A 14,666-nucleotide genomic window follows, 5' to 3' on the forward strand; every position below is an offset into this window, starting at 1 on the left:
TTTATATTTTTCAGAGCAGAGGTCTTGTACATATTTCATGAAATTACCTTGAGTCCTTTGTTTTTTCTACTGTGATTTTTAGCTTTCCAATTACTCGTTGCTATTACACAAACACTATTTTTGTGTATTGATTTTGTGTCCTGAAACTTTGCTAAGGTAACTAATAGTGAACTAGTCCTAATAGCTTTTTGGTCAGTTTCTTAGGATTTTCCTTGTACGTACTGATGTCATCTACTAATAAAGATAGCTCTGCTATCTTTCTTCCTTTCCAATCTGTATTCTTCTTAATATTTTTTTCATCTCACTATACTGGTTAGGACCCTCCAGTACAATGTTGAATAGAAGAATTGAGTGAGTATTTCTGTCTTTTTCCTAATCATAGGGTTCAGTTTTTCACCATGAAGAGTAATCATTTTCATCATTAAGAATTATAGTAGCTGAAGTAGGTTTTTATAAATGCCCTTTATCAGTTGAGGAGGTGACCTTTTATTCCTGGTTCACTGAAATTTTCTGTCATAAATCACTGTTTTATGTTTTTTCCTCCATGTATTGAAATGATTCTATGATTCTTTTATTCTGATAATGTGGTATATTACATGGCTTAATTTGTTTTGTTTTGTTTAGTTTTTTAAAGATTTTGTTTATTTGACACACAGCACAACCAGGGAGAACAGCAGGCAGAGGGAGAGGGAGAAGCAGGCTCCCTGCTGAGCAAGGAGCCTGATGTGGGCCTTGATCCCAGGACCCTGGGATCATGACCCAAGCCAAAGGCAGACAATTAATGGACTGAGCCACTCAGGCGCCCTTGTTATCATAGGTCTTAAATAAATCACCATGCCTGTACTTTACTAAAACACATTAAAACAGAGTCCCAACATGAAATGAACTGAAGAAACTTATAATGTTAGGATGTTTCCTCTTTGCCAGGAGAGTGACTTTCTTCTTTGAGACTCCTTTTTCTTGGAAAGGCATCTAAATTACTTTAAGACCTAGGGCAGTTTGTAGAGTTATTTGCTTTTAAGAACATATTTTCTGATCACTTCTATCTAAAATTCCCCAGGATTTTACCTGGTTTTTGGTATTGCTCCCAAAACTGACTTCTTAAAGCTAGGGAGCTACAGTCCTAGAATTAGAAGTGCCCCATGAATATCAGTGGTTTGTTGATTGATGGTCATAATCAAGAAAATAAATATTTCTGGTGAGGTTTTTAAAAACAGTATTAAGGCATACTGTCCTACAGTAACGTGCCCGTATTTAAAGTGTACAGTTTGATAAGTGTATACAATTATGAAATTATCACTGCAGTTGAGATAACAAACACATCCAGCACCCTAAAGCTTTTTGTGTTCTTTTACAATCCCTTACTCACCAGGTCCCCATCCCCAGGCAAACGCCGATCTGCTGTTACTATGTATTAGTTTACATTTTCTAGAATATTCCATGTATATAGTATCTTACAGTATGTACCCTTTCTGTGTGGGCTTATGGGGGATCTGGCTTCTTTTACCCTCCATGATTGTTTTAAGATTCATCCATGGTTGCATGTGTCAGTTCATTCCCTTTAACTGATGAGTAGTAGTGTTCCATTGCATGGATACACATCCCCCAGTTTGCTTGATTCACTTGTGGATGGAATTTGGGTGGTTCTGGTTTGGAGCACTGTAGTACAAAGCTGCTCTGAACATTTGTGTTCAAGTCCTTGTGTGGGCAGCTGCTTTCATTAATCTTGAGTAAACAGCTAGAGGAATGGAATAGTGGGATCACATGATAGGTGGACATTTAACTTCTAAGAAACAACTAAACTGTTTGCCAAGTGGTTATGCCCTTTTGCATTCCAACCAGTAGCGTCCTTCCCGTTTTTATAGTGTGAGTTGGGTATCAGGCTAAAACTGGTCTCTGAGAATGAGCTGGGAAGAGTATTTCCTGAGTGTAGTGTCAATTAGATGAAGTTGCTTAATAATGTTCAAATCTCTGTTCCTTAAGGCTTTTAAAAAGTGTGCTTGTTTTATCAAGTATTGAGAGACAGGCATTAAAATCTACAACTGTAATTATGAATATGCTGTTTCTCCCTTTAGTATTGTCAGTTTTGATTCGTGTACTTTGAAACTTTGCTTTCAGGTGCACACACTTTGGATCATTATGTTTTGATGACTCTTTAAAAATTGTCCAATACCTTTATTTATCTCTTTATTTTTAAATTTTTTTTATTTAACAGGTAATAGCTCTTGTCCTGAAATCTGCTTTATCTGTATTAATATAGCTACTACAGCTTTCTTAGGCTTAGTATTTACATGGTATATTTCTTTTGATCTTTTTCTTATAATCTTTGTGTCTTTCTATTTGAAATGTGTACATATAGTTGGTTCTCCCTCTTTTCTCTCGTCTGGTAATCCCTGGCTTTTAAATGAAATGTGTAATCCATTTACATTTAATATTATTTATTGATATGGTTGGATTTTTGTATTTCATATTTTTTGTATTTTGTATATTTTGTCTTGTTTTTTTTCTGTTTGTCCCATCTCGTTGTTCATTTTTTTTCTTCTTTTCTTGTCTTCTTTTAATATTGAGAACTTAAAATTTTCCTTCATTAGCTTTCCAACTATACCTCCTCTTTAGTAGTTATTCTGTAGTTTATAATAGACATCTTTAATGTGTTACAATCTATGATGAATTCAAAACCTCACAATAATCTAAGAACCTTATAACAGTGCATTTCCATTTACTACTCTCCTGTCCTTTGTGCTATTCTGATATGTCTATGTGTATGTAAGTTATAAACCGAACAGTTATTCTTTTTGCTTTAAACAGTGAATTATTTTTTAACTAAGAAATGAGGAAATTTTTTTATTTTCTAACATATTTACCACTTCCTGCACTTTTCTTTCCTTTGTATGAATCTAAATTTCATCTATTATCATTATCCCTTATTCTTTGAAGAATTTCCTTTAACGCTTAATTGTAGGTCTGTTGGTGAAAGATTTGCTTAACTGAAGATGTTTTTATTTTATCTGTCCTTTTGATGGATACTTTCTCTGCATATGAAATTCTAGGTTGAGAAATTTTTCTTTTGGCACTTTAAAAATGACATTCTTTTATCTTCTGGTTTATGTTGTTTTTGATGAGAAGTCAAAGATCATTCTTATTCTTCTGTATTTAAGGTGTCTTTTTTGTCTGGGTGGTTTTAAATAAATCTCTGTGTTACTGTTTTTTACCAGTTTGATTATAATGTATAATTTTTTTGTGTGTCTCCTGTTTGGAGTTCATTGAGTTTTGTGGTTCAGTGGGGTTTATATTTCTCATCAGATTTGGAAAATTTCAGTCAGTATTTCTGTAAATATTCTTATTACCCAATCTTCTTTCTGCTGTTGAGACTTTTTATTTGTTTATGTCTCTTTTTTTTTTTTAAGATTTTATTTATTTATTTGACAGAGTTCACAAGTAGGCAGAGAGGTAGGTGGAGGGGGGCGGGAAGCAGGCTCCCCGCTGAGCAGAGACCCCCCCGATGCGGGGCTCAATCCCAGGACCCTGAGATCATGACCTGAGCTGAAGGCAGAGGCTTTAACCCACTGAGCCACCCAGGTGCCCCTATTTGTTTATGTCTTAAACCATTTGGTGATGAAGCTCCTGTTTTCTCTTCGAGCTTCAATTTGGATGGTTCCTAGTACCTTGTCTTCCAAGTTTGCTGTTCTTTTCTTCTCTAGTATGCAATCTTTTCTTTACTTTTTAAAAGATTTTATTTATTTATTTGACAGACAGAGATCACAAGTAGGCAGAGAGGCAGGCAGAGAGAGGAGGGGAAGCAGGCTCCGCAGAGCAGAGAGCCCGATGTGGGGCTCGATCCCAGGATGTTGGGATCATGATCTGAGCTGAAGACAGAGGCTTCAACCCACTGAGCCACCCAGGAGCCCCCACAATCTTTTTTATTAAGAAAAATCTGTCAAGTGAATTTTTCATTTTAGCTATCCTAGTTTTCATCTCTGTAATTTCCATTTGGTTCCTTTTTATAGCATTTTTTATTCGTTTAGTTCATATTATCCTTTAAATCTTTGAGCATATCTATGAAAGCTGTTTTAAGGCCCTTGTCAGCAGAGCCCGTCATCCTTGTCGTGTCTGTTAAGTGGTATTTTTCTCTTGATTATTAGTCACATTTTCCTGCTTTGCCTCACAAGTAATTTTTCATTCTGGGCTGCACATTGCAGTGTTTTGTTGAGCATCTGGATTTTGTTATCTTCCTTTGAAAAGTGTTGAATTTTCTTATGGCAGATGGTTACTTATAGATCAGCTTTATACTTCAGTGGTTTGTTTTTAAACTGTTAGGGTGGGCTTCCAGTTGTTCTTATTCTAGGGTTAGAGTAATCCTTCTATGGCCTGACCTTTCTGGTCCCGGACTAAATGCTTGAGGTGTTCAACAAGGTCTGTCTTCTCTGGCAGATGGGAACTCAGACAACATCTCCTCGTCTTGTGAGACTTCTGAATCCTTGCTCAGCTCACAGCCCTCAGTAGCAGTTACCTGCCAGACTTTAAGGCTTCCTCTGTACAAATTCTGGCATCCGGTCTAAGACTTTAAGGGGTTCCCTCTGCACATTTCTGGAGTTCTTTTTTTTTTTTTTTCCTCCCTTCAAAATTCCCTACTCTTTGTTATTCTGTCCTGCTAATTCCAGCTCCCTCAGAAGCCCTGAACTCTGACCATTGCCTCCTCCATTCAGCCCGACAGCAGTGCCTTCTCTGGGCTCCACCCCCGTGCCGTGCGTGGTCCGGAAGATCTCCAGGCAGAGACTGGAGTGATCACACATCAGGTCTTCCCTCGTGAATCACAGCCCTGCGCTGCCCTGTTCCGTGTATTTTGTCCAGCTTTGTGGCTGAATCTGGAGGAGGGCTTAGTGCTACACCAGGGACTCTGGGATGGCCGGAAGAGTAAGTTCTCCGGTTCTCTAACTAAAATGAATACCCATGACGCGGCATTCCCAGATGAGACTCCCCTTGCGCCACGACCCCCGCAGTCCCACCCCCAGCCTTTGAGCACACTATTCCCAGTTGCCTCAGATGGGTCTCCACCCTCCTCTGCCCCATGAGAGTGTCGGGGAGACCCCCTGCTCTCTCTGCGCTCTCGGTAGCCCCATGGTTATTTTTCTGGAATCCTTATGTTCTCTGATTGATTGATTTTGCTCCTATTGAATTTTCGGCTTTACAGAAAGGAGAGACCTCAGTGCCCTCGTATTTTTAAGTATCTCCTAGATGTAAAACTCTCATGGGTGTTCTGTCAGCCAGTCTGTCTGAAGCTCACTCTTCTTTTCCCAGTGAGAACTCGGGTAGAATTGCAGCCTAATAACATTCCGTGTGAGAAGGTCCACAGATGGAGCAGACTGTTGAGTGAAAGGAGTCTGCAAAGTTCATCCTGCTCTGTCCCTACCTGCTCTGTGACCGCACAGTGGTTCCTGGACCTCTCTGAGCTCTAAGGGGCTATCTGTCCCTAGATACGCCTCTGGGGCTGACGGGAGGGTGACGCAGGGGCCAGGTTCTCACGTCTCCTCTCCGGCATCCTGTCTTTGGTGTGCTGTGCTTTTCTGGCCGTTCACGCAGTGATTCTCTGATCCCACAACACCTCTTGAGCACTTCCTGTGTGTCAGGGAATGTGCTAGGTCCCGAGTGCATGGTTGGGCCTCACTGGCGGCATCTGCCGTCCCAGAACATTGAGACTAATGGGGAAAGAGATCCCATTTGAAAGATCACACCGTGTGTCAGTACAGGTGGTGATCAGTTCTGGGAAGGGATGCAGAGAGGGGCGACTGAAAGACTGAAAGATCATGACCGAGTGAGGTGTTGGCAGGGGTACCAGTCTGACACACTCGTGACACTCGTGTCAGACCAGCACGAGTTACCTAGGTGAAAACTGGAGGGAGGATCGTTCCAGAAGAATATGACATGTGCAGAGCTGCAGGGCTTGGAAGAGAGAGGGTGATAGAGAACGGAAAAGGCAGGAGGTGAGCCGGGCCCAGGCCAGGTGCTTGAAGATTTCCTGGATCTTGTGCTTCGTGGTTGTCCCGAGCTCCCTGCCCTATCAGGGAGGCGGAGGCTGTCACACAGGCCAGGAATTTGACATCAGGAATTACCCTGAAAAGAACTGATCCGGAGGGCCTTCTAGAAACCATCCTTCAGGGTAGAGTCTGGGGCTCGAGAACAAAGCCATGTGCTCAATGTGTTGCTCAGAAATTCTCTGTCCCTTGTGCCCAGGTTCCTGGGATGTGTGGGGGATGGCACAGGGGACCACACGGCCTTGTGCAGGTAGCTTGACAAACTTGAGCTTCTGTCTTAATCCTGACACGGACTTGCCATGTGACCCTAAACGGACTGAATGCTCTGGGCCTCGGTGTCCTTATCTGTCCCAAGTCCCAGTAGTAGCTGCTTACACGTGAAGAGCCGTGTACCATTCATGGGACTTCTGGGAGCTTGTGTGTTCTTGGGCTCTCACCGAATCCCCGTGAGGCCGGGCACACCACTTCTCTTGTGGACAAAAGGGGCACGGGTCAGGGGGAGCTAAGGTCAGGAGAGGAGAAGTAAAGAAGCCAGGACCATGGAGACGGAAGGGGCAGGGACCTGGCATCCGGAGGTGGGTTCATTTTGCTGCACATTCGGTCCCCAAACTCCACTTCAGGGAGGTAGTGGGGAGCTCAGAGCTAGAGCTCTAGACACAGTCCATGGAGTCTGGTGTGTAGCTGGTTCTGTGGCTAAAAACATTTGGAAATGGTGAGACAAGCCACCCTTTAGATTGGCCTCCAGGGACGTCTAAGGTCCTTGGCTCCAAAAGCGAGGGCGGCGGGGGGGGGGGGGGGGTACATAGGGAAGTGTCCTTCCCTACCCGGACCTCTAGTTTGTGATTAAGAAAGCCAGAGTCCAGAGAATGGGTATTGAGACAGTGAGGGACACCTGTATCCTCTGTGGACGGTGGCCTTGGGAACTCCTCTTAGGGCCAGGGTGGGCCGGGTGACGGCTTGCTTAATTAAGAGGGCTGTGACCAGAGTGTCCCCCAGCTCCTGGCATCTGGCCACCACTGTGAATGGAGGAGGGGGTACCTCCAAGAGGACGGGGGCAGCCGAGTGCTCTGAGCTCATCTCAGTGTCTCCGTGTCTCGGGCTGAAGAGCAGGTCCCTGTGTGGCCTTGCACGAAGCCCTGCTTCCTGCTTCTCTAGGCTTGCTCGTGGCTGCCAGGAATGGCCCAAGGTAGAGGGTCAGGAAGTGCCTTTTTATTTTTTGGCTCTGAAAACAGTGGGTGAAGTGTCTGATGCCCAGGATGGGACACTGTCCTGGGACCAGAGGTATAATGAGGCCCCTCGTCCACCCCCCAGAGGCAGGGGGGCAGCAGCACCGAAGAAGCCCCTTCCCATGCTGCCTAGTCCCCTTCTCGCCTTCAGCGGGGAGAGTTGCCGTTGAGCTAGAAGACCACTGCCTCCCCGCTCCTGTTCTGTGTTGAACTTGGGAGTGTGGCCAGGTTCAGGGCTCAGCCTAGGGCCCCGGGTGGCATGAAGGAGGCAGACTGCTGCCCGCCCAGGACGGCCAGAGGTGGAGACCACCTGGGTGTCAGCCCCCAGTTCTCAGCGACTCTGGCTTCTGCAGAGGACTCGGGAGGGAGGCAGGGGGTCTGGGAAATGGTGAACCAGACTTCCCCCAACACCACTGGGGAACTGCCGCACTGCACTGACTTGGATGAAAGCAGCAGCGTAGACTTCACGTGCTGTCCCCGAGAGCAGCAAGTCTCCAGCACGCCTTCCCCCTAAAACCCTGGGGCTCCATGGAGCCCCTCTGCTTTTCCCCACCACCACCAGGCAACCCTGGCATGTCCCTGGCTGTCTGCTTTCTGTCCTTCCTTCTGATCCAGCCTGCCTTGGAAGGAAAAGAGGCTTCTGAGCTAGTGTTCTAGAAAATGCTCTTTGGCCTGGGTTGACTAATTCACGTGCTCCAACAGGTCATAGGCTGCGTTCTTAGGCACTGAGAGCCTGGGTTGGTCTAGGGTTATGGGAGAGCCCTCCCAGTGAGCTGGTCAGTGTGTTAGTTGATGATCAGGCTTCCTTCAAGGAGAAGCTGGGGAAGGTTCTAGAATCCTGGACTTTCTTAGGCTCCGAGAGAGAGAGAGAGCCTTTGCTTTCTGTGGACCAAGAAGAGGTTTTGACCCTTGAACGTGGGGTTCTATGGCCCAAGAGACCACTCAGTCGGCCGGCTCCGAGGGCCCACGGGGACTGAGAGCATGACCCTCTCAGGTACTGCCCCCGGGTGGGAGCCACCGGACGATCCAGACACGGGCTCTGAGTGTTCGCATCCGGAGGTCTCCCCGTCTCCACGCTTCGTGGCAGCGAAGACCCAGACGAACCAGTCGGGGAAAAAAGCTCCGGCCTCCGTGGTCCGATGTGGCGCCCTCTTACACCGCACCCCTCCAGCCACCCAAACCCAGACGTTCCGCACTCCAAACTCGGGATCTCCAGCAAGCAAGGCAACCGCAGGTACCGATGGCCTCTGTCATGCTCGCACTTCCTCCACTCCCCACCCCACTCCCACCTGCCACAGCTGTGCCTGGGGTCACTGTTCCCTTGCAAGAGCGAGTGGAGGTCCTGTGGCTCTCTGGGACAGGTCTGGATCCCAGCTGTGCCTCTAGCTGGCTGGCTCTCACCATGGTGAGCCACCTAGCCTCTCTGAGCCTCGGTTTTCTTACTCTAAATCAGAGAGTTTGTATGTGACAGTTTGCAATTTTTTTTTTTTTAAGCGGGATACTATTTTTTCCCAAGTCATAGCCTAAGGAGTTAAAACTTCTTTTTAAATTAACTGCCAGCCTTTGAGACTTAAGAGATTTTGCATAAGACGTTTGAGTTCTTGCTGACGTTGAAAAGTCAGCTCTGGCAGTGCTGGGCCCGCTTCCCCAGAGGGCAGCCGCTGGCGTGGGGCTGAGCCACAGCAGCCACCTTGAAGAGAGCACACACTGCCCAGTATTCCGTGGTCCTCACCACTCCCTCCTGCGTCCCTAACACAGTGGCCACGTGGCAGGTGTCATTTCTCATTGTGATCACGCTGTTGTCTGTCTCGCATCCAGCCCCGCTCATCCATTTACATCACCTGCCTGGACCCTCTTGGCATGAGTTTGCACCCCCCCGTCTTCCTGAAAAAATCGAAAAACTCTTTTCTAGAAGAGTTGCTCCCCATGAAGCAGAGCTCTGTTCTCTTAGCTTCCCCCTGCTTGGTACTACCTATGAAGCCCCTCCGTGGGCCCTAGCCCAGCAGGAAAGCAGTGGACGCCAGCTGCGGTATGTTCTGAGTCTGTGGCTGCAGGTGGGGACCAGGCAGTGAAGGATACACAGCAGCCACCGTGCCCGGGAAGACTTGACGAGACACAGCAGCTGCTGAGTGGCGACTGTCAGGAATCCTCATTCCTGTCTGGGTGCGCTGAGCCTTGGGCTGCCTGCCGGGGTGTGCGGGGTGAGGAAAGAGTGACAGTGTTACCCTTCTGGGGCTGTGGGCCTTTCCTCACCCTCGAGAGGCCCAGAGCCAGCAGAGAGCTACACCAGCGATCGGACTGAGAACGGAGTTCGGTGAACAAGTAGATCGGACCCGCCACACAGCCAGGCACGGGTTGGGCTTGCTTTCCTCTGTGCTTCCGTTTTGGGCAAAGATTTGGTTCTTCAGAATGTTTGAGGATAAGTGTATTGTGCTTAGGTCTTTCAGAAGAGGAGTAAGTAGTCCGTCAACCTTGAAGGTAATGATTTTTCAGGCACTGTGCTGAGAAAAGCCAAGAGCCATTGTGTTTTTGCAACAGCTGTCATACATTGGTTGGAAGCAGACTGGTCATCACAGGCTCGTTGACAGTAGATACTGCCTCAACTAAATAATGGGATCCTGGCTTTCAAGTCTTGCTTTTACTCTTGACCTTGTGGCTGGGAGCTTGTGCATTGACCGTTTTGTGCAGAGAAGTGCCTGCAAGGGCCCTGTGGTCTCTCGTGTTTCTCAGACCTCAGTGCCCCATAGTAAGCATCCAGCAAATTATGGGATGTGCCTCTGGCTGCCTCCATGTGACCTGGAAGGCTTGTGCTGGGGGTCCCGGGGCAGAGGACAGCAGGGGGTGAGCAGGGCCCTGCCCATCGGATCTGGAAGTTGTCCTCGCCCCTGTCCCGCTCACAGGCCGTGCTCCTTAGGTATGAGCGTGTCTGTACACAGCACTCCCCTTGGAGGACTGCCCCCGGCTTTTTGGCCCAAGGTGCTGATTCGGGGGTAGCTGTTCCTGGTCTGCATGGTCCGCTGAGCAGGAGGGGACTGTCAGCTCTGTGGTGCTGCGTCCTACTGAGATGGTGGTCAGGCTGCGTGGAACGCCTCTGCAGGGGGGGAAGCACTGAAGGAATGCACAGGGCATAAGATGGAGAAAGGAATCCCGTCCCTACCCCAGACCTTCCCCAGGAGACTGCATGTGTCTCAGCAACGAACTCTTCTCGTTCTGCCACCCGGTGCGTTAAGCGTACACCCACCTCTAGGACTGGGCAGTGTCACTTGCCTGTCTTTCTGCCCGTAGAATGGGAACGACAGTGTGGCTGTCACAGCACCGCAGACCACGGGCATCAGGTGTGTGGACCGAGTTGGCCACATAGTAGGTGCTCAGTAAATGAGAGCCTCTACCCCACCCCCCCAACCCCACACAAAGATTGAGGGGCGTTCTTGGCCGATTTACAGATGGCACCTTGAGGTGAGCCGATGGGTAGCTGTCAGCCCGGGCATTTCACAGACACTTTTTGAAGAGCGGGTCTTCTTGGGATGTCATCAACAGCCTTGGCGTCGGGAGGCATCGTTGGGCTCGGTAGCCCGGGCATGGAGCAGGGCCTAAGGGAGCCTCCTGGGCCTTCTTTTCCCATTGCCCCATCCTCGTGCAGAACCCCAGCCCCCACGGTCTGAGCACTTGTCCTTCTGATGTGGGGTGGGCTGGGTGGTGGTGGTGGCATTTCCCAAAGTGGGCTCCGGGGATCACCATTTCTGAGGGATACTAAGGAATTTTTAAAATGGGCCTCAGTGGCTAAATGTATCTGGGAAGGCCGCACAAAGCCACGCGGGTCTCTTCCTGGTGGAGCTTCTCAGAGCCTTTGATATCCCCGTGTGAGTTGTTTCCCCTTAAAAGGGACTGGGTCAGCTGCTTGTCCCAACCAGACTTGCTCCCAGAAGCGTTTATGTCCCGGCGCAGCCCGCAGCCCCGTTGTGCCAGGAGCAACTGGGGAAAGCAGAGTTGCCTTCAGGCTCTGATAACTCTGTCTCAGGACCTTCCACGGGGGGCAGGGGTGGGAGCTAAACTGGTCTGTTTGCTCCTGCTCGGACCCCATCTCTTCACACGGTGCCAGGAAGGTGCCCCCTCTAGGTGGAGATGCCCCCCGAATCCCATAAGGATCCAGTCCCTTCCCGCGGATGAACTCGGAGCAGACCTCATCTGGTCTTCAGGCTCTCAGGGTGTGTGGCTGCCCCCGCGCTGTCACACCGTCCCGCTCACACCGTCTCTCCAGGATGCCCTCCCTGCCACCCAGCGACCACTCGGCTTGTAGATCTGGAATCTGCTGTCTGGCCCTCCTCCTCTGCCGGAGCCACCGCCAGAAAACAGTCTGTCACCCTCCCTGCTCCTTGGTGGAGCCCGTGGCAGCAGATTCTGGCTGAGGAAGTAGCGGGTGGCAGGTCCCAATGACTTAGTGTCACATACGTGGCTCCTTAACCAGAGATGGGAGACCCAGGCCCGTTTGTCATCCGCCCACTCAGCTGGATTTCATCTGGGCATTCAGGTCACACACGTGTGCCCCCCGTGCCTGCCCCTTCATCCACGCTGGGCGCTGTAGGGGGGATCTTTTGCCTGATAAGGTATCAGGCAAATCAGGTGAGCCCAAGGAGCTGGAGGTCTGTTTTGGGGTCCCGGCGCCCCTCGCTGTGGAGGTTCCCCACATAAAGCCCTGGGCGTTCCCAGACCCTGGCCCAGGCAGTTCCCGGGTACCCTGGCCTCGAAGCCAGTTCCTTTTGGCCCTCATCGTGCTAACCAGTCACCGGTGTTTTCTCGCTCTCTCCTGTCCCCACCCAGCAGAAAGCGCTTTCAGTCGGAGAGTAGAAGGCAAAGCACAAAACCACTTTGAAGAGACAAATAGCAGTTCCCAAAACTCCAGCGGTGAGTGTGCCCTGTGACAACCATCCTGCGCTGTGGCCTCTACTACTCCTACGCGGGGAGGCGGCAGGCGCTCTGGGCTGGGCTCTTCACGGTCCCCGATGCTGTTCCTGGGAGGACGCAGCGGGCAGGGAATTAGGAGGGGGCCATGGCCAGGCAGACACGGGAAGGGTGTTTTCTTCCAGGGACCTGCCGCTGGGCCTCAGGGGGCATCTCAGGGACTCTTCCCCAGGGAGAGAGGGACTCACCCTCCCCATCGCCCGCAGCATTGATGCAGATGGCCCCGGGAGGAGTGAGAGAGCTATTGCTGGGTTTTTAGAGTAAACGTTGCAGCCAGTTTCTTTCCAGGACAGGCAGAGGGTGCAGCAGAGAGGTCTATAGCGAAAGAGCCAGAGACCCATGAGTTCTGGCCCCACTTTGAACCGGAGGCCATGCAAAGGGCCTCTGCCAGCGCCTGTCTGCCGAGGGAGGTTTGGCCGAGGTTCCTGGTGGTGTTTTGGTGCCCCCTGGCGGCGTTCCTCTCGCACCTTGGAGCAGCCAAAGGCAGCTCTCCCCAGAGGGATCCTCTGCTAGCCTAGCAGGGCGCTGGGGGGCCGTGTCCGAGAAAGGCGCAGCAAGCCGGCCTGCACAGTGACGACCAGGGCAAGATGGGAAAACGGTTCTGATGCTGGGGTCACACTAAGGCAGGGAACCGCCCCACCTCCGTGCAGCTGCAGTTCAGCTCAGCAGGTGAGGGGCTGGCGTGTGTCTGGCACTGTGCTGGCCGCCGCCTGGGCACGGACGGGTCCGGCAGTCGGGGCTGTCATGAAACAGCCAGGAGCCCAGACTTGGATGTGGACGCTTCTGCCGCGTATGGCGAGCTCCAGCTCTGATCTCGAGCCGAAGCGTGAACCCCGTCGGCTCTACCTCCAAGCTGGTGCCTGGGGCCGGCGGCCTCTTTGCCTCCCCTGCGCTGTGATGTGGGGCTCACGCACAACCCCTGTGGCGGCGGGCTGGTGTTCTGGTGGCGGTGGTGGCAGTGGTGGTTTTAACTTAACCAGGCAACGCGTGGAGTGCCCTGAGGAGAAGCGAGGGAGGTGGGCTGTGCTGGGGGCTGAGAATGTCCATGTAGCCCTGAAAACCGTAGAGAGCTTGCCGACTTTTCCAAGCCGCTCACGTTCTGAGACATGTGACCCAGTCTCCAAAAGGCGGTGCCAGGAGCGGCGGGGTGGCTTGCCCGAGGCCACACAGGAAGCAGGAGAGCCAGGACTGGGACTGCCATCTCCCCTTAGCAGCCAGGCTGGACCCCCACCTCTCAGTCCTCCAGCACGGCTGCCTGGAGGACAGCATGAGATGCTGCTGCCAGCAGCTACCATTTATTGAGCGCTTACTATGTGCCTGGCCTGTGTTCAGAGCTGTCTGTGTCTCCCCTGTTTTCATCCTTACCACAGCCCCGGGGCGGGGGCGGGGTGTCTTATTAACCCCATTTTCTGGATGAGGAAACAGGCCCAGGAGAGGTCGGTCATGGTCCCAGGTCCCCAGTCTGTAAGGGATGCCTGCTGCCTTTTGCCTTTCAGGCTCACCTGACAATGCCAAGAAGCAGAACCTGTCCCAGCACAGCCCTCCTCATGGCTGCTCTGGTGTCCGGTGCCAGGATCTAGAAGCAGCTCCCAGCTCCCTCCCCTTAAGCGGCAGCCACACAGGGACATTTCCTCATTCAAGCTCTGTGGGCTCACTCTCTGAGAGTTGAGAGTGTCCTGGAGGCATGGCCCTGGCTGACCTTGCCCTGCCTGGTGCCCCAGCACCAGCCCAGAATGTGAGCCTGGCTCTCAGATCCTCTTCCTCCTCCTCCGAGAGCCCCGATGGCTTACTGCTTCCTGAGAACAGAAGTAATGACAATCATCTCAGAGCACCAGAACGGGAAGAGACTTAGCTAAACTGTTTCTCTTTTGCAGAAACTGCAAGTCCCCTGATTTCCAATCCTTTCCCTCTCCTACAGAGTAAGTGACGGTCCCATGGGGGGCTGGAGAGGGCAAGGCAGGGCAGGGAGTGAACTCAGCCAGCCACCTGCTCAGGACCTCCCCAGAGCCCTTGCCCTTGGGCCACCCCTAGGCAGAGCTGGCAGCCAGCAGAGGCAGGAGGAGGGGCCGGGCCCAGGTGGGAGGGGGAGTCCGGATAGGGGACAAGGCAGAGCCTGACTGCGGGCATCCTGCTTCCGCCCCCGCCCCCCGCCCCCCTGGCCCTAGCAGGAACCCAGGACTTCCCGTTGCTACTCATGGGGGCAGCCTCAGGACATCTCTTCCAGGCCCATCTCAACCACCCTTTACGTCTCTTCCTTACTCCTCTTTGACCCCCTTCTTTCCTCTTCCTTCCACTTTTCCCTGTACCGGGCATCGACTTGAGTTCTGGGGACACAGAGGTGGGAGGTCCCCCTGTGCACGTGGTTCTGCTGCATGCGCTGTCTTCCCTGTCCTCACCTGTCCCGTGGCCTTCTCCACCTCCTACCCTGCTCTCCCGCTCACTGCCCGCT

The 14,666-nt window shown here is 51.1% G+C and overlaps 1 protein-coding gene across 4 annotated transcripts in view; it reads left to right on the forward strand.

Annotated features, from left to right (window-relative positions):
- ZNF618 (zinc finger protein 618) overlaps positions 1 to 14,666 on the forward strand; it is a 176,253-nt gene that overhangs the window by 146,690 nt on the left and 14,897 nt on the right. For all 4 annotated transcript variants that reach the window (XM_080820669.1, XM_080820670.1, XM_080820667.1 and 1 more), the window contains one exon: positions 12,080 to 12,160. In XM_080820669.1, coding sequence (XP_080676795.1) covers positions 12,080 to 12,160 — 81 coding nt within the window. The remainder of the gene's footprint in view (positions 1 to 12,079; positions 12,161 to 14,666) is intronic.

This window comes from Martes martes (genome assembly GCF_963455335.1).
Source record: "Martes martes genome assembly, chromosome: 12".
Taxonomy (NCBI): Eukaryota; Metazoa; Chordata; class Mammalia; order Carnivora; family Mustelidae; genus Martes; species Martes martes.